Raw genomic sequence first — 18,207 nt, 5'->3', positions numbered from 1 at the left:
GGGGAAAGGTGCCTATGATGGCATACTTAACTTTAACGTTGCTCTGAGTCATTACCTGAAAACTTTAAAAAAAATTTTTGACATGGGTGTTTTCCTTCTATCATGCAGAATAATAATGAACCTCAGAATTTTCACTATTTCGCTTTTTTATAAGTTTATACCATTAAAAAAAAAATGCAAGTATGCCATCATAGGCAACTAACTGCTCCTATGATGGCACACTTTAAAGAAATTAGACAAACAAGAATTTTTTTTGTTTTTTATTAATGGAAACACAACTTATCAAAAAAACAAAATTAAAAATAAATATTTGGTCTATAAGCATAGTTCACATATAAATTTTTTTCTACTTCTCTTTATGCCTGCACATAAACAATGACACTAAGATCTGCATTTTTGACAACAAATTCATGGTTCTCTAGAGTAAGACAGCGAATAAAGTTCATAACAATACAAAAATGCTGTATCAGATTCGAAATTCATTTTATTATTACTTCCTTTAATCTCCTTACTGCAGTATTTTTCTTAAACAGTCGTCTTTCTTTTTGTTTTTCTAACAAATTTTTCCTTTTCTTTATCTTTTTCTTTTGCCTTATCTTTTAATTCTTGAATATCCAGTGTGGTATTCAGAGGTCCAGTTTTTCCACGTTTTCAATTCAATTTTAGAGGGTGCTAAAGGTACCGGACACAACTTTTGTATACTAGATCTTATCCTTTCGTTGAAACAGAAGATCTAATGCTTATGGAAGCTTCTGATGGGGAGATCTCATTTCCAAATGTATTGGTTTCTCAAACTCTTGTATTTCATCTTTGTTCTTAGCCTGATCACCTTTTTATGCGCATTAAAATTTGTTTCAGGCAATTTTTTCAATTCATTTTGCAGACTTTCCTATGATGGCAACTCCTCGGTATGCCATCATAGGAAAGAGTCACCATATTTATTAAAACAAACTGTGTCTACCTTATTCTACACATAGCATTAAAATTAGTATTCTAATAAATGTACAAAGTCTGCAGATGAAATGCAAGAAAATTTTACTTCTGTATGATGTATAATAAAATTGTAATCCTAAATATATGAGAGCATTAAAACTACAACACCACATGCGAAAATTTATGTTTGTTGATTACAAAAGCATTATTTATGACGGAGGGACGAATTTTTACCAGAAGTTATGATTTACTTATATACACATGTTGGTCTAATCACTTATGCACCAAAACTAATATTTTTGGAAATATGACCAGTATGCCATCATAGGCACCTTTCCCATATATATATATATATATATATATATATATATATATATATATATATATATATATATATATATATATATTACCTTTCAGTCTCCTGCCAATACAACATAAATATATATTTATATTATTGTTTTTTTGGAAAGCAGCGTTAAAAGACACTTACCAATTATACATTTATAAAGGTGGGTTTCTTTAAAATCTCTCTATCCGCCTCTCTGTCTATCTATGTTAAAATTTATCATCAGCGAACAAAGTAATTTCTAAATTCAATTAGTTTCTCAGAAATCTGTAAAGTATAACCTAGCCATAGGCCCTTTACAGAAATAGTTCAAAATTATTTTGAATTATTAGTTGGTCTTTTGCATATAGTCAACGCAGAAATCCGGAAACATATACAATACCAGTAGCTATAAGAGGAGACTATATTTTTGATGTTACTTATGCGACTGAGAACTAAAATCGTAATTTGTTCGCTAGCAAAATTCTTGTTCTTCATTAAACTATTTTAAACATCATTACTACTCTTCCTTCCCAAGAACCTTTGATTATGCACCTATTCACAAGAATAATATCTAGTATGAACAACAGTCGATTTTAAAAATGAAAAAGAAAAGCTCTAACTTTAATAGTGTGTTCAACTGATTTTATTGTCAGACCGAATAACTTTAAACCACGCAATTCTTGTCATTCTTCCGTAAATGGATATAAAGACGTAATTAAAAACGCAATTAAGGAAGGAATTAAAGAATGGACGTATAAGAGTGGACGTGCAACTTATTACAGTTTAACTTTTTGTATTATTTTAAACTTTTATAGCATTTGTTTAATAAGACTGTTCATGATAAAGTATCCACTTCACGTACAGCAAGATAAAGAAAATTAGTTGTCGGCAAGAACAGATTTTATCATTTTTTCAAGATAAACATTTGTAAACTTGGGAACTTTTTTCGTGTAAACAAAGTCTGTGAATGATAAAATAGACCTGTAAGGATAAATTTAAAATGACTAAAAAAAAGTGTAGCAAAATATAAAAATGCTTAATTATTTTTTTTTATCAAGATCTGATTTCATTCAATTCTTTCGTCCTTCATTTGCCAGCTTAGTCCTTCATTCACCAAGCTATTTTATAATTCATTTGATAATGCAAAACCTTTTCAAAAATGATTTAAATTTATAATTATCTTACAAAATGCGGCAGATATTTCATGTTTTCGTTTTTCATATTTCATATATTTTTTCATTTATCATAAAAAGTACATAATAACCCATCAGTTTTTGTCATATAAAATTAAGGTTATATAACTTCATACTATGAAGCTTCAAGTGATAAGTATGAAGTTAAGGAGGCAGCCCAACGTACTTTACAAAATCATTTTCATATCCAATTATGAAAAATACAGATACTGTGTTTTGACGTTGTACAGCTGAGCTGGTAAATCATATTATGTTAATAATAAATTCTTAGTTATTCTTGTGGTTTGCCATAAATTGGCTTTGCTAAATTCCTTAAAACGTGACAAATTATTTTTTATTTCTTGTATTCATTTTACGTATAAGTTATTTAACCATAACTGTATATATTTCTGTTGTTGAACGTCTCGTTAAGATGTGCTAAAGACATCTTAAAATGATTATTCTGAAAGACGTCTTGTTAAGATATCTTACGGACATCTTAAACTGGTTGTTCTGACAGACGTCTTGTTAAGATGTCTTGCGGACGTCTTAAACTGGTTATTCTGTAAGACGTCTTGTTAAGATGTCTTGCGGACGTCTTAAACTGGTTGTCGGAAGATATCTTAATGAGGTGTGGAAAAGCCGTCATAAACACGTCTTTAACTAGTTGCAGACATCTAGACGAGTTAAAGATAAGTTACATACGTCTTAAAGTCGTCTCATGTTGGGTGGGTTGTATAGTATATTTTCAGTCAGGCAAAGTTGATTTAGGGGACAATTCAACCTGCTGATACAATTGCAGGATTTCCTAATCTTTAATTTCGTCGATGATTTTTTGGTTATGCCAGTTTATTATAGATTTTAAATTCGGCATGCAGCTATAACTAACTTTTAATGTGTTTCTGTTGAATATCTTGTTCAAAATATGTTTTGTTAAAAAATGTTTGTCTACCAATTCAAGAAAAGATTTGCCAACTTTTGTGATGACTTTTTTTGCTAAACGGTGGCTTGAACCATATTACGCTCTCAATTATATTTCTTTCTGGTATTATTAGGAGTATGATTAAATTATATATATATATATATATATATATATATATATATATATATATATATATATATATATATATATATATATATATATATATATATATATATATATATATATATATATATATATATATACGTTTTACATGTTTAAATGCAGTTAGAAGAAATCCAAAAACTAGTCGAGCAACAGATAACGAGATAGGTATTGTTAGTCGGGATTGGTTAAAACATGCGAGTGATCGGGACGGAGGGAGACAACAATGCACAGTGGGCTAATTTTCAAAAAAGCTGGCCAAAAGTCAAAAAAAAAAATCACTATTGTGATTTTATTATTTTGAAACTACATAAACAAAGCCCTGTTGCATTTAATTGTATAAGAAAAAATTGTATAAATTTTAAAGTTACCTAAATCTACGCAGTTAAACATCTGTTATTAAAAACACTTAATAGGCATTTTAAAAACAAAAAAAAAAAGTGGTCAAATAAGTATCGTTTACAAAAAAGTGATTTATCGTTACTAAAAAACTAACTATGGACGATACTATTCAAGGTATTTATATAATATTTTAGTAAAATGTTTTATATTATTTCTCTAAATTTTATGCGAAAAGTGCGAACAAAAAAGTACAGAATAAAGTTTATTTATTTTCTTTAACCTATTTTTCAAGCATTGAAAAAGTAGTGAACCCGCGAGATTCCGCTTAGTTACAATTTGGATGTTGTTCATAAAAGTGTATTCTAAAGATTGATTAAAAGAAAAGGCACCTATTTTTGCCTATTACTTCATTAACTTATATTGTGTAGTGCTAGTCGTGTTTTTTAGTAAACAAAATGGCGGTGTTTTGTTTTCTTTACAAAATCAGTCAAATTGTATATAGATATAGTTATTATGTTTCTTGAGAAACTGATTTTCTTAAGTGCAATAAAACTACAAAAAAATGAGTAGCACACATGGATTCGCTTTTTTGAATGTTTTTTGCATCTTGGGTATAAACTTGGAATAAAAAAATGGCAAGCACGTTCTGACATTGAAAAAAGTATAATATTACAAAAAAAATTGTTAATCCAGAATGCTTTTAAGCTGCAGCTAGGGTTAATAGTTGATCGACCGAAACCAGGATGCGGTAATACAAATGACGGAAATACAGCTCGAAGATTTTTTAAAAACTCACAAGTGTCTGCTGATATTCTAGGAGTGGATTTAGAACTAATAAATCGGTTTCATGTAATTTTACAGGTATTATCTAGTGGCTTTCCAATAGACGCAGACAAACTCGATAACTATTCTACCGAAACTGCACTAGTTTTTGTTGAAAAGTATCCTTGGTACAACATGCCTACAACAGTACACAAAGTACTTATTCATGGAGCCTTAATAACAAAAACAGCAATACTACCCATAGGACAACTATCTGAGGATGCACAGGAATCGAGAAACAAAGACTTAAAAAAAATATCGCGAAGATTTCTCCAGGAAAAATTCCAGAAAAAATACAATGCATGACGTTTTTTGCAGACTTCTGGTTTCATCAGATCCTGCAATATCTTCACTTTTAAAATCTCATGCAAAAGTTAGCAGATCTTTGTCTTCTCAAGCTTTACAAATGTTATTACCTCCGGAGATTAACGAAAACTCTGAAACTCATTCGTCTGTGATTGAGTTTATCAACAATATTTCAACAATAAATGATTCAGATGACAGTGGTGATTTATTTTAAAGTAATATAAATGAAACAATTATGATAAATGATGCAAATAAAAGTTTTCCTTGTTTTCCTTGAACAAATAAATAAGTAGAATAAATAATGAATTTTTCAATTTATTTTTTTTAACATTGCGGCATAATAATACAGTCATAATACATTATATATCGGTATTATATATAATGTTTATATATGTAATGTAAATAATACATTAGTCTATTGAACTTAAATGTCGAATTAGAACTAATTGGTGAAATACGAAAGCCCAAAGGCATTTCTAATGATTAATGTTTTTAAAACACCGCCATTTTGGATCTACCATTATTGAATTTTGGTACACTTATGTCAAATTCAAAGTTGGGGATTCAAAAAAATGCTTTACAGAAATTTTCCATTAATTATAATCATTTTTTGACTTTTGGCCAGGTTTTTTGAAATTCCGCCCATTGTGCGATGTGCCGACCGTGCAAGTCAACATTAGCTTATATTAACTATAATGTAAGTCATCTATAATATATATATTATAAAAAAATCGTTTTTATTTTTTCCTTTAAACGAATAAAATGTGGATATATTTAAATTAAATTCTTTTTAAATTTTAAAGATTGCGATTCAAGCAGTTGATACAAAATTAAAGTCTCCTTGAGCTATTTTGCGACAACTTTGATGGATTTTTTTTTTTTACATAGCTCCATGGGTATTGTGCTAAATTCATAATAGCAATCAAATCACGTTTTCATTCAAAGTTAGGCGGTCTTTTTTTTATTCGACTTCAAAAAGATCTTGCTTTTGGTATGTCGATAAACTAGTGTGTTTAAACAAAGTCCAGTTCATATATATGAACGGGGCAAGAATATTAATATTGTGCTTACTCAAGGCCGATGATCAATTTGGTGCCCAACCGACTTCTTTATCCAAAGTCGGCTGTTTCACTTCTTTTCAAAAGGCACAATAATGTCAATGTGCCGACGTCGGCAAAATACCATTTTCTGGACGTCGGGCCATTTAGATAAGGCCGACGTAGAACCGGTGATCAGATCGCCGACTAGCCGATGTAGGGCCGATCATAACAAAGGTATCTAAAAGACATCGGCAGGAAGTTGATGTGTTATCTGGGTAAGTGTCCTGCCATATATTAATTTTATTTGCTACGCTTAGAGCTATCTAATAGGTTATTCGACCCAAACTCTTTTGGAAACTTCATCCCCTATCTCCATAGCTTAACATATTATAAGGGCAAAAATGATATGAGATTTTGGTTGAGTATATTTACATTATAAGTTTAACATACAAAAAAATAATGCTTTAAATACAAACACCTACAAACATATTTCAATAAACTAGAAAATTTATTTATCAAGCAAAGCTGTGAAAGTAAAATAGCAACCAATTGGTTGCTGTCTAACTTTTTGATTTATTATTTTACAATTTAAGACATTAAATTAAAGCTCATGAATCAGATTATCAGGGGTTCGGGTATTATCAGAGGTTTGGTCACATTATCATTTAGATACAATTGCATGAAAGTGGGTCCTGCCTCATTTTGCTCGGACAAGTCTTCGGGATGCATGTACACAAACAAGTATCTTTATTCCAAGGCTTATAAGAAGGACATGGTCTTACATCGGAACATTCACATCCGCAACTTACCAAAGACCACTAAACAAAAATCATTTTGTAATCTTTTGAAATTTGAATAAAATGATGACTTACGATAGTATAGGATGTTCGAAAAGTAACGCACAGCTTTAACATAAGCTAGCAACATGAAAAAATAATCAAGTTGCATTTTATTTCAAAAACACAACTAAATTATGAATATTTGTAGTTTATAAAAGATACTCGAAACGGTCTCCATTTTCTTTTACAACAGATTCCAAACGGGCCACCAAATTGTCGATGACTGTAGCCGTTTTTTCTTGTGAAAGGTTTGGTATTGCTTGCTCAATGCCATTAACTAATTCTTTTTTAGATTTGGGCTGATTGCAATCATATACTTTTGCTTGCAACTCTCCCCAGAGCCAGTAATCGCATGTATTGAGGAACGAGGAGGCCAGAATTGTTTGAAATGTCTGCCGATAACTGGATTTTTACCAAACTGATTAAGAAGAAATTATTTGACACAGTTAAAAATATGGATGGTGAGCTATCCATATTTTTAACGGTGTCAAACAGCTTCCGTTAAAAATATGAATGGTGAGCCATCCATAACGGTTTCTTCGAATTTATCAAATAATCCTTTCATGCTGTGTGTGGTGAATGGATCTTTTATTAAACTACGTAGTTGTTTGAATTTTCGAAATGCTGCTGTTATACTTTCACCCCACTTCCATAATAGCATTAGATGATAAAAATTCTGTCTTCCATAGAAATATTGTTCATAACTGTATTCTCAAAAATAGCAATCTACAACATAATATTCATTCTTATATATGTTTAAAAAAAGAACATTCTAGAAATATTCCCATTGGTTAATTAGTAACAGACAATTGAAGTTGTGCGTTATTTATTGAACGCCCTATATATCGGATCACTAAATTTGTGATAAATATGTACATTATATTGACGCTCATGAATATTATATTTTACTTAACAAATATTATATTTACCTTTGTAAATTATTTGATTTTATTGAATGATTTAATATACATAATATATTATAAGATATAAAGTATTTGATTATAAAAATATTATGTTTGCGTTTAGAAATAATCAAAATCAATTGGATCACTTACTTGCTTTCTAACTGGACACACATCAGAATTTCTTGTGCAGGAACAACTGCAGCTATCTCTGAAGTAAACCTGACCAGGTAAACAATCTGAAGCTTTTACACGACACTCTTGCTTGCAACTTTTTGGTTGAACAGTGGTTACTGGCCTCAGCTTATAATTTGTTCCTAAAAAAAATATTTTTGAGAACAGATGTTTACTGCGATCAGTGTTAAGAAAAGTTCAGAGACTTACCATCGTAAGTGATATCCATCACATAACTTGTGATATTTGTAAATTCGTCTGGCACGCATTGATACAATAGAGACTTCGTGCCACAACCACTGCATTCATTCATTTCAATGCAAGAAGGAAACGTAAAATACCCTGGCTTGTACTCAAAATCAAGAACCCTTTTGCGAATTCCGCATTCAAAATCAGTTAACTCTAAAGGTTAGACATATATGAAAATTTGAGAGTTCTTTTCATGACCCATGATGAACAAAAAGATTACAACTGTTTGAAAAAAAAAAAAAAAAAAAATTGATTAAAAAAAATGGTCAAAAAAAAAAAAATTCACAAATATTTACCGATGGTTGTAGAATCCATCTTAAGTCCTGGGCGAGGTTTCAAGACAAAAAGTTTTCGATCAGTCGCAGAACTAGTCTCTAAAAAAAAACACACACACACACACAAAAATTGAAACATTGTTCATGAGTTTGAATAAAAAAAATTTTCTGCACGGAGATTTACACAAAACGTATGGATTTAAATTAAGAACAATAATAATTGCACCCAAAAAATTAGACTGAATTGCACAGTAACACTAAACATCGAATATTTAGAGAAAAGGATGTTAAAATTTTCTGAATGACCTAAATGCTAATTATATCGTTAATGAGAAATATTTACCTTTTTCTTGGAGAAAATCTCGAAGTCCATAGACGCTAAGGACATCATTAAGTGAATTTGCAGCGTTCAACTTTGGTATTATCTGCATAATATAAAAACTTAGGTCAAAAGAGAATCGCAGCTATTGAAGTCTTAGCTGCAATTTCTAAAATTGGAAGAGAAAATGGGGGAGTTTATTTTGAACTTTTGAGAAGTAATCAGGGTCAGAAATTGTTTTGCCGATAAAAAGATTAAGGTTGCTTCGAAAAAAAACACAAGTTTCCTACCTCATTTTGCTTATTTGCTATTTCTGATTTTGTTAAATATCGTTCGGTATTTTGATCAATATTCTCATTCGTCACTTTGTCTTTGCAGGTTATCTCACCGATATTTATGAAAAGAGAGGCAAGAAGAACTGTAAAAGCTGTTTTCATTTTTTGTGTCTTTAAAAGCCAGTAAAGGAATTAAATGATTTAAAGATGATCGAAAAGATTATTGCAAAGTTATTTTATAGCAGCAAGAACCACCACTGCGATAAGTCATGTCATAACTGTGATAATTCAGTTGTGAATTTATTGATAACATAAAAACAAAAGTGATATTTATGTACTTGTGGCTTTAGGGGTTGATGTTGTTTAAAGATCGTGCTGTTGCTTTCGCGCTAGCTATCTATAGCAGTGCAACAGCGCAGCTCACTGTTCTTTTTCTCCTGATTCTAAACAATGTTTGTTCATAAATATGAACAAACATTGTTTACATGATGAAATGTTCATGATTTATTTATCTGATAATATTTTCATGATTCTGAATGAGGTTTGTTTATGGTTAAATTGATTAATTTGAGATTTTTTTTTTTCGATTGCATAGATTGTATAATCTTTCTTTAAAAAAGTTTTTTATTTTTTAAACTTACATTTTCAATTTCAAAATCAGAAAAAAATACTGAAATTGAAAATGTAAGTTGAGTAAGTTTCAGAATCTTTTAACTGAACTCTGAGCCACTAAACTTGTATGTTGGCATTTGCATATGCATGTTTGCATCCATGAGGCTTTGATATAGACTTTAATATAGGCTTTGATGGAGACTTTAAATGACTTATTCAAAAATTCCTTTTAAGTCTTGATGAAATTAGAAAATGTTGCTCATCATCAACTACTTTTTGATAAAAATTAAAGTAAAACTTTAAATCATTTTTTTCTTTCTTCACTTGCGTTAAATATAAAAACTGCCAAAAATATTTTGGAAATTTATCAAAAAGAATTTTCTTTATAAACATTCTCCATTCATATTAAACCGCTATATACTAATTCAACACCTATCTAAGGAAATATTAAACTGACCTTATTAACTTGTAAAGTCAAAAAATAAATGGAAAACTGTTTCTTTTTAAGTTTGAAATTTTCTCCCTTAAGTTCTCCTATATAAACCAAACCAAAAAACTATATAAACCAAACCAATCTTTATCTTCGCTTGAAACAATTTCAACAGCTCCTTCTTCTTTATCATCTTCTGCTCTTTATCATTATCATTTAAAAAATCTTTGTCTTCATTTTTATTTTCATCCGTTCTTTATTTTTTTTCATCTTTATTGTCAGAATATTTCTCTTTTTTTTTTTTTTGCCACTTTCATTATCGTCACGACAGTATATCGGATTGTCATAGCTGTCGATAAATAATTTAAATTTAACTAACAAAGACAAATGTGTTTTGGATTTTTTTCATTTTTGCTGTTAGATGTCAAAAGAACTTTGAAGAACAACACATATACCGATAATTTTGGGGAAACAACGCCCGAAAAAAACGTATTTCTAGTTAAATAATATATTGATACTGCATTACAAACTATTTTTTAGTTAAGTACGCACAGAGAATCATCTGAAGATTTTAATAAAAAAGAGTTAATTAGTATCAGAGTTTTGCATAACTTTCATCGCAAATATATTCTAATTACGTGCGTATAAACTATACCACCATTGTGGAGGACAAACAAACTTAAATACGTAGAGGATTAATTTCTAAGCAAAAATAAGTTAAATAATGTTGTTTATAGAGCAAGTTTTATAAACATCTATAACATCTTAAAAATAACTTTTCTGATAACTTTGATAGCTATCCTAATAGGTACCTTGAGAAAGTGAAACATCTTGTATTAAAACTAAAAAGTTTTTATTATGCTGCCCTTTAAATTTGAATTCTTTTTATGTTTTAGGTAAATTCTTAAAGAATAAGTATTAATAACCTTGTAATTACATAAGTATTAATAACATTATAGTTTCATAAGTATTATTAAGCATTTCATCCATGGGTTCTTTGAGAAAGATCAAAAGTTATGCGTGTGCACATTGCAATTGCATGACCAGTTTGGAGGAGAGCTGCTCGCATACTGGAGCAATCCTATTTTATAAGTATACAGTTTATTTAAGAAATTAAAAAAACTTTTACTGAGGTGAAAGCATAGTGTTTACAAGTTGAGATCAATTTTAATTTAGTCCAGCCAATGTATTTAAAAAGTCAGCCACGTGGAATGAAAACATTGAGAAAAAAACAATACAAAAATACTGTGCAAAGTGTAAAATTTTAAATTAACTCTGAATATTGAATTGATAGTTTTTGATTTCTTTCTATTTTTATCAAACAAAACTTTTAAAAAAAGTTTCAAAGGAACCCGAAATATTACAAAATTAGGTGGTGTGATTTTTGCCAAAACAGTAACTCTCCAAAATTGTGTAAAAGTAGCAGTAAAATGATATCGTTACATTAAAAAAAATTTTAATTTTTTTAATGTAACGATATCATTTTACTGCTACTTAAATTTCACGATAGTTTTTTTCAACTAGAATCACTAAATATTTTTCGGTGAACAGTCAATGGAGTGTATTTGTATCCAGGGGTCTTTTACAATAATGGAAATACAAACATAAAAAATGCTGCAACTTGGGATTACCGGTATAATATTTGCTTGAAGGCAAATTAGCAGGTAAATTTCTCCAGAGAAAAACGTTTTCTGCTAAATTGAAAGACTTTTTTTAACAGATCCAATTGTTTTGTTTTTTTTCAAAGGAAGATTTTCAGTACTAATTCTTTTCCTATTTTATTATCACTTATTGCATGTGGCAATTGCGCTTCCGAAGTCAGTCTTTGTAAGAGTTCCAGTTTTCAAGCCAAACTTGTCCGGGTTAACTTTCCAGTTGAAGTCCAGGTTTTTAAGATTTACTATAACGTGAATGAAAATAGGATTTCGTCTGTTTTTAACTCTTTCAAGAGTCTTTCTCTGATTTCTAGTTCACAGAAAATTAGTTTCTAGTTTGGCTGATTAACTCAAAACAAAGTCAGTAAGCTTTGCAGCAAAAAGAAAGTATCCTCTCCTGCAGAGTGGCTTATTAAAGTACTACTGGCCCTAGTACTTTAATAAGGTTATTAAGTTTCGCAGCTTTATTATTCAGCTCAAATTAAAACCTTACTAGGTCAGTATCTTTATTGTTTTTCCCTTCATCTTCATCTTTAAAGTTCTTCCTATTGATCATTTTCCACGCTTCCCGCATTTTAAATTTCAGCTCAACTTTTATTGTTATAAAAATCATGAGAGACTGCTCAATGATATGAATATATTCCTTATTTCTTATCATTTTTTCAATGACTTTAACCACTTCAAGCTATTTACGACCAATTATCGAATATTTTATGGTCTTTTGGAAATTTTGTACCCTATAAGTAGAAAATGTATTGATTACTTTTTGGCAAATTTAAAATGGTATTCCATTACAAGGAATGAGTGGATCCTTCATGGATTTTAAGCACAATATAGCAAAGAAAACACTTGGCTTCATGTGTTTCCCTTGATCGCAAAATAGTAAGACTTCACTTTTGCTTTACAATTCCTGGAATAAAATTTTTCCTTTTTTGTTGCTAGTATCTCAACAGCAATTGTATTTATTTAATTGTGGCCACCCCTATTTGATAAATAGTTTTATAAGATCATAATTTTTTTAATTTCGAGATAAAGTTTAATGTAAAAATTGTTTATCGATATTTGTCCAAAGCTTAACCTGTATAAACTAATTCAGATTAAACAAATATTTTTTGACGTCAAAAATGCTGATACGTCATAAACTGTGTGTAGTTTATTTTCGTTTAGTTAAACAAAACGAGGGCAGCTATAAACATCATTAAAGTAGCTGTTATAATATTTACTAAGTTACAAAAGCTGAAAAAAAAATGTCAATACCAGGATTATTACACAAGTGTGATATATAAAAAAAAAAAAAAAAAAAAAAAAAAAAAAAGATAAATATATAATAAATGAAATATTTTTAACTTATTAAAGGTATTTTAAGAAAATATTTTTCCAAATAGTAAAATTGAAATTGAAATTAAATAAATTGATGAAAGTATCTGAAAATATTTGTAAATCAAAAAATATTTTTGATTCAAAATGATTTTGAATAAAAGAAACTTTACTTTAACCAATCCATCTCTTACTTAAATCATCTTTAACTTCCATCTCTTGTTTGCGCAGGCTCCAGGTGAAACCTTCTGCACACTTCTGTAAAATAAGCAAAGAGAACATCCATTTAGTAGATAACTCTTGATACCGTTAAGCAATTACAAACAACGCTAAAATTCTAATGAAACATAACAAAAGGTGGTTGCCACTGTTTGTAATTTTAAGGAAGTATAAAACCTGATATTCTTGATCATGTTTCTAATCAAAAAAAAATTTTTATGTTGCTATACAAAGTTCATTTTTTTAAAGTCATTTGTTTGGTGTCAGCCGTTATTTTTAGCAGTAGAAAAGCTCTGTTATTCAACATATCCAATCAATTTTAAATGATGAAACAGTTTGTATAAGAGACACGTAGCTGGTAGGGATCAATATACAGTAACTCCTGGCGGATGATAACAATTACATCCCAAATGATTCGTACCTTGGTACCAGACATTGAACTGGGTACCAAACTGTTTTTTTTGTTAAAATCACAACTAAACGAAAGAATATGCATTTGGTATTGTTTTATATTCAAACTTTTGGTATGTAATCTTGTTATTACAAAATTTTTAAAAATTGTAAAAAGAATTTACGTTCCTTTCTTTTTTTCTAATCATGATAAAAGGAATTTATATTCCATTCCGTTTCGATCATAATCGAAGGGAAAACGAAAGAAATAGTAAAAATAATTCTTTAGTTTAACCCGACTTAAGCATATCACATATTCGATCAAAGAAAAGTACGTGACAGCAGACACACCACGTGAATACACATGTACCATTGCATGAAAAACAAGTTATTCTCATCATAAATGTTTAAAATTGTTTTTCGCGACCAGAAATTCAATTGAAACTTTTCTTGATAAATGGTGATAGTTCAATTAGTAAGACACGCGACAGTTCTATATTTACTTTATGATTTTTACGAACAAGTCGAGACCAGAGACAAGCGCTAATTATAAGATAACTGGTAAAACCTGTTTTAGAAAGCCGTGACTAAGCGGTAAAAAGAAAAACATTGACGAACCTGAAAATAAAACTCGTTATTTATATTTGAACAGCACTTGGTTTCAAGTAACATCTGCGGATATATGTAAAAAGATCGGTTGAGAAAATCTTGGAGAGTAAGAGAGAGAGAGAGAGAGAGAGAGAGAGAGAGAGAGAGAGAGAGAGAGAGAGAGAGAGAGAGAGAGAGAGAGAGAGAGAGAGAGAGAGAGAGAGAGAGAGAGAGAGAGAGAGAGAGAGAGAGAGAGAGAGAGAGTAAATGATATTTTCATAGAGAAAAAGAAGATTTAAAGTTAGAATAGTTTTTACTTATATAGACGCTTAGACCATAAGTCCAAAGGTGGTAAGATAATATTTTTGAGTGATTTTTGATTGCATTATTTATCTGTAATTGTAAATATCAAAGAATACACTTGAGTTAAATATTTGAAGTATTTGTTAGGTGAAACAACTTCTAGTTAGTAAGTATCATTAGTAAGTACCATTATCATTTCATTTATATTTCGATTGAGCAATTGCTATATCGTTGTTAATAATACTCAGATTTTGTTGTTAAGCTTTACGTAGGTCTAAATTGTTAGAAGTCTAGGAGTCTACCATTTACACTAACCATACATGAACAATACACGAACTATACACGAACCACAAACATACACCCACATAAGACTGAGGGGAAACCACCACTCAAACACCCTAAAGTAACCAAACAATGCAAACTCATTCTCCTTTGACTAAACAATATCTCCGTGCTTAACATGCAATGGCCGCGCTCACAAATCACCGCCCTAAACACCATCACCGCGCCACACATTAAAGAAAAGTTCCTGTCCTCAAAATAAGTTGACCAAACTATTGTTATAACTTGTTGTATACAAATTTAATGTTTAAAAATTAAAATTTGATTTTTAAATTTATACTATTTGTGTGTTTAACTTATGTAAGAGTAATTGAGACATCTTTTCTTACCTTTCGTAGTAACTAAAATTTATAAAAAGGTGAAAGAAAAAAAGTTGACAGTGACCGTTTAATTAGCTGCAAAAACAAGAAAAGAACACAATTATGAAAAAACCGTGGAATACTTGAGATCTTTAGCCTTTCCAGACGAAAGGAAGAAAAAGTGTAAACATCAAAACAAACCTTAAAAGACAAAGCCAAAATTTTTAATTGGCAATAAATGATGCATTAAAAAACCTAAAAACCCCCGTTGTTGCTGATTGATTTTTAAAGTGGGTTGAAGCAAAATATATTTAAGGGAAAAATCTTGAAGAGACAGCTAAATTTTTATATGAACTTATATGCCGCTATAACTACGCAATGGTTCAAATTAATTATCAAAATTGAGAGCTTAACAATAAAGTTTCTGAAACTTTGTTAACCTCATTACAACTTTCCAATGTTTAACTTCAGTTTGCCATTCACAAGCTGAAGTTAAACATAGTAAAGTTGTAGCGAGGTGAAACAAAAGTCTAATTTTGAAATTCAATTAATCAGCGTTCTATGCTTTGATTCCTGAATGAAAAACAAGTAAATTGGCTCCATTCTCCAGATTATACAATTACTGCATTTCAGATTGCACGCATAAATCAACAGAGTCCGGTTCATTTAAAATAATGTATGTTTTAGAGATGAAGATTTAGTTTATAATCTCAAAAAAGCTGGTAGAAAAGGAGATAGAGGCAAACACCTTTAGGATACCCCACGTAAAGTTGTCAGGACATTTGATAATAAAGGACTTAGAAGCTGTAAAAGTTGTAGAAGTTCTTGGTAACCAAACAAATCCTTTCACATACCCACTAATAGTAAATAGAGATCAGCCAAGTGTTGCTTCTTAAAGATCATTCTCCTTCCGAAATACTTTTTCAAGAAATATTTTAGTATAAAAAAAAAAAAGTTATATTTTGAGAAATACTTTAATGTTGATAATATTTAAGGCGATGACTTTTGTCTATTTCAAGCTTTAAACCAGGAGGTGTGTCTTTGGTAAATAATAAAAACTTTTATAAAGACTTTTACATTATACTACGTTAGTTCACAATCTTCACTCTTTTGAAAACACAGTATAGAAGTTGGTTTAAAGCTGTGTCGTTTAGTTATTTCTTCCTGCGACACTAGGGTCAGAAATCTTGTTGCACCCCCTCTTCCGATTGAGACGCTGGGGCTGTACCTTTAAAATCGAACATTCGTGGTCAAAAAAAAGACGTTAGGTGAGTAGACTCATACACGAATGATAGCGACTCTATAATAAGTCTATGGTTTTTTAAAAACTTAGTTTCATGGGGAAATAAACATTAAAATTATTTACTTCATTATGAAATTAAATAAAATCCACTGGTTTAGTTAGCAGTTTTAAAAAAAAGATAAAAAACTGTTTGATATCAAAAAATTACAAAAACAAGCCACCAAAAAAACTATTTCATTGACGCATATTGTTTTCATTAATCTGCAAAAAAAATTCAACTAATCAAAAGTTTGACGAATGTATACGATTATTTATTAGTTCTTCTCTAAGGGAACATTTAATTTCTCTCGATCACTTCAAGACGGATTAGGAGATGTTTTTGTTAATAGACATTTGTTAAATGTCGCCTTTTTATTCCATTTGCACAAATTTTTACCTACCTTTTCGCACGATAGATGTTTATAAACGCAATCTTCAAACGGGTTATTCCACGTGACGTTCCACTTGCAATCGCTTAGTTCATCACAATAACCATTTATACAGGTCGCAATCTTACAACCGCAATCGTATTTTCCACGCATACCTTCAATTATTTCCGCAGAAAGCTGACTCCATTTCATGATGAACTCACAACTATTGATTTGGAGTTTTCCGTTAACAAACTTTCCTGTTAATAGATAGTGTTTCCCAATTTCCAGTTGAAGACCGCAGCTGCTTTCATGCGCTGGTATGTAAATTGACGCACTTTCGTGTAGGTTCCAGTGGTGCTTTAATTTTACGCCTTTTAACACAGAGTTTATCAGAGTCTTGTAAACAATATGATGAGGCATGGGAATCCCCAATTTTAAAAAGTTATCATTTATATGCCCACTCTTTATTGTTTGGTTCGAAAGAATCCTGGCTTTTATTGCTAAAAATGAAAAGGAAATATTTACTGTCACAATATGTCTTTTTTTTATTAAAAGATGGAAGAGCCATCTTGGTTTCGGTAACATATAGTTACTTATAATTAACTTAATAGTTAATCATAAGCTTAGAATAAAAACTGTTGATCAGTTTATAAAAAGTTCATTTATCATTAACATTTATCAACACAATTTATAAATTGACATGGAAAGCTTTTTTAACATTTTTTCGTAGCCGTAAATTCATTACATTTACTGTTAATTATCATAAAACGAACCAAGTTAATGATCACTCTAAAAAGGTTTTTCTGTTTAACTTACCGAAGTCAGTTTTACAAAATGCGGTTTGTGGATGGATTGGCTTACAAATGCAACATCCAACACTTTTTATTGATGAAAACGTTAAAAATACAACTAGGATAGCAACAGATGGATCCATCTTGGTTTTAGTTGTTTCTTCTTTGTAGAAAGGAACCAGTTAACTTTTTATTTGTGGCGCAAGCTTTTATATGCGGATATAAGTTAATCTTATTGGTTATTTGACTTGTTCAATAGTAAATTATTTTTCAAACCAAAGATTGACTGACAGCATACTTTCTTTAAAACAAAATATTTTGCATTTGGCAAGCAAGTTTTAGATGCCGATGATAAGGCTGATTACTGTACGTTAATTGTCCAAAACGTGTCATCGGTCATTTCTATTTTTAAAAGATCTGTTTTAGCAATAATAATCACTGTGGGTATGACATATTTTTAACATTTTTGCCAAATCATATATTTACAACTTGTTATGTGACTTAGCTATGAAAGAGCAAGAAGAGGGAATGAAAAAACAACTGCTTTA

At 30.1% G+C, this 18,207-nt stretch overlaps 2 protein-coding genes across 2 annotated transcripts; both read right to left on the bottom strand.

Annotated features, from left to right (window-relative positions):
* Positions 1–6,434: 6,434 nt before the first annotated feature.
* Positions 6,435–13,067, bottom strand: LOC145183080 (uncharacterized). The gene is made up of 6 exons (XM_090077806.1): positions 9,076–13,067; positions 8,810–8,891; positions 8,488–8,565; positions 8,153–8,344; positions 7,922–8,085; positions 6,435–6,845 (listed from the first exon to the last, which is right to left on the bottom strand). The coding sequence occupies exons 1-6, from the start codon at positions 9,220–9,222 to the stop codon at positions 6,693–6,695; spliced, it is 816 nt and encodes a 271-aa protein (XP_089933932.1). The 5' UTR covers positions 9,223–13,067; the 3' UTR covers positions 6,435–6,692.
* Positions 13,068–14,710: 1,643 nt separating this feature from the next.
* Positions 14,711–17,943, bottom strand: LOC149892543 (metalloproteinase inhibitor 3-like). The gene is made up of 2 exons (XM_090077807.1): positions 17,685–17,943; positions 14,711–17,368 (listed from the first exon to the last, which is right to left on the bottom strand). The coding sequence occupies exons 1-2, from the start codon at positions 17,800–17,802 to the stop codon at positions 16,815–16,817; spliced, it is 672 nt and encodes a 223-aa protein (XP_089933933.1). The 5' UTR covers positions 17,803–17,943; the 3' UTR covers positions 14,711–16,814.
* Between the last annotated feature and the right edge of the window lie 264 nt (positions 17,944–18,207).

Source organism: Hydra viridissima, unplaced genomic scaffold (genome assembly GCF_058129835.1).
Source record: "Hydra viridissima isolate aposymbiotic clone 2 unplaced genomic scaffold, HvirCarnegie_v1 scaffold_2, whole genome shotgun sequence".
Classification (NCBI taxonomy): Eukaryota; Metazoa; Cnidaria; class Hydrozoa; order Anthoathecata; family Hydridae; genus Hydra; species Hydra viridissima.
The sequence above is the reverse complement of the archived record's forward strand: the minus strand, read 5'-3'. Positions and strand labels throughout refer to the sequence as shown.

Bases quoted from the DNA above. Each gene is read 5' to 3' on its own strand.
- LOC145183080 (XM_090077806.1), bottom strand. From the start codon at position 9,222: ATGAAAACAGCTTTTACAGTTCTTCTTGCCTCTCTTTTCATAAATATC. The intron at 8,086-8,152 runs GTAAGTCTCTGA...TATTTTTTTTAG, and splicing joins GATGGATATCACTTACGATG to GAACAAATTATAAGCTGAGG. The intron at 6,846-7,921 runs GTAAGTGATCCA...ATTTTTGTTTAG, and splicing joins TGTGTCCAGTTAGAAAGCAA to TGGTCTTTGGTAAGTTGCGG.
- LOC149892543 (XM_090077807.1), bottom strand. From the start codon at position 17,802: ATGGATCCATCTGTTGCTATCCTAGTTGTATTTTTAACGTTTTCATCA. The intron at 17,369-17,684 runs GTAAGTTAAACA...TTTCATTTTTAG, and splicing joins ATTTTGTAAAACTGACTTCG to CAATAAAAGCCAGGATTCTT.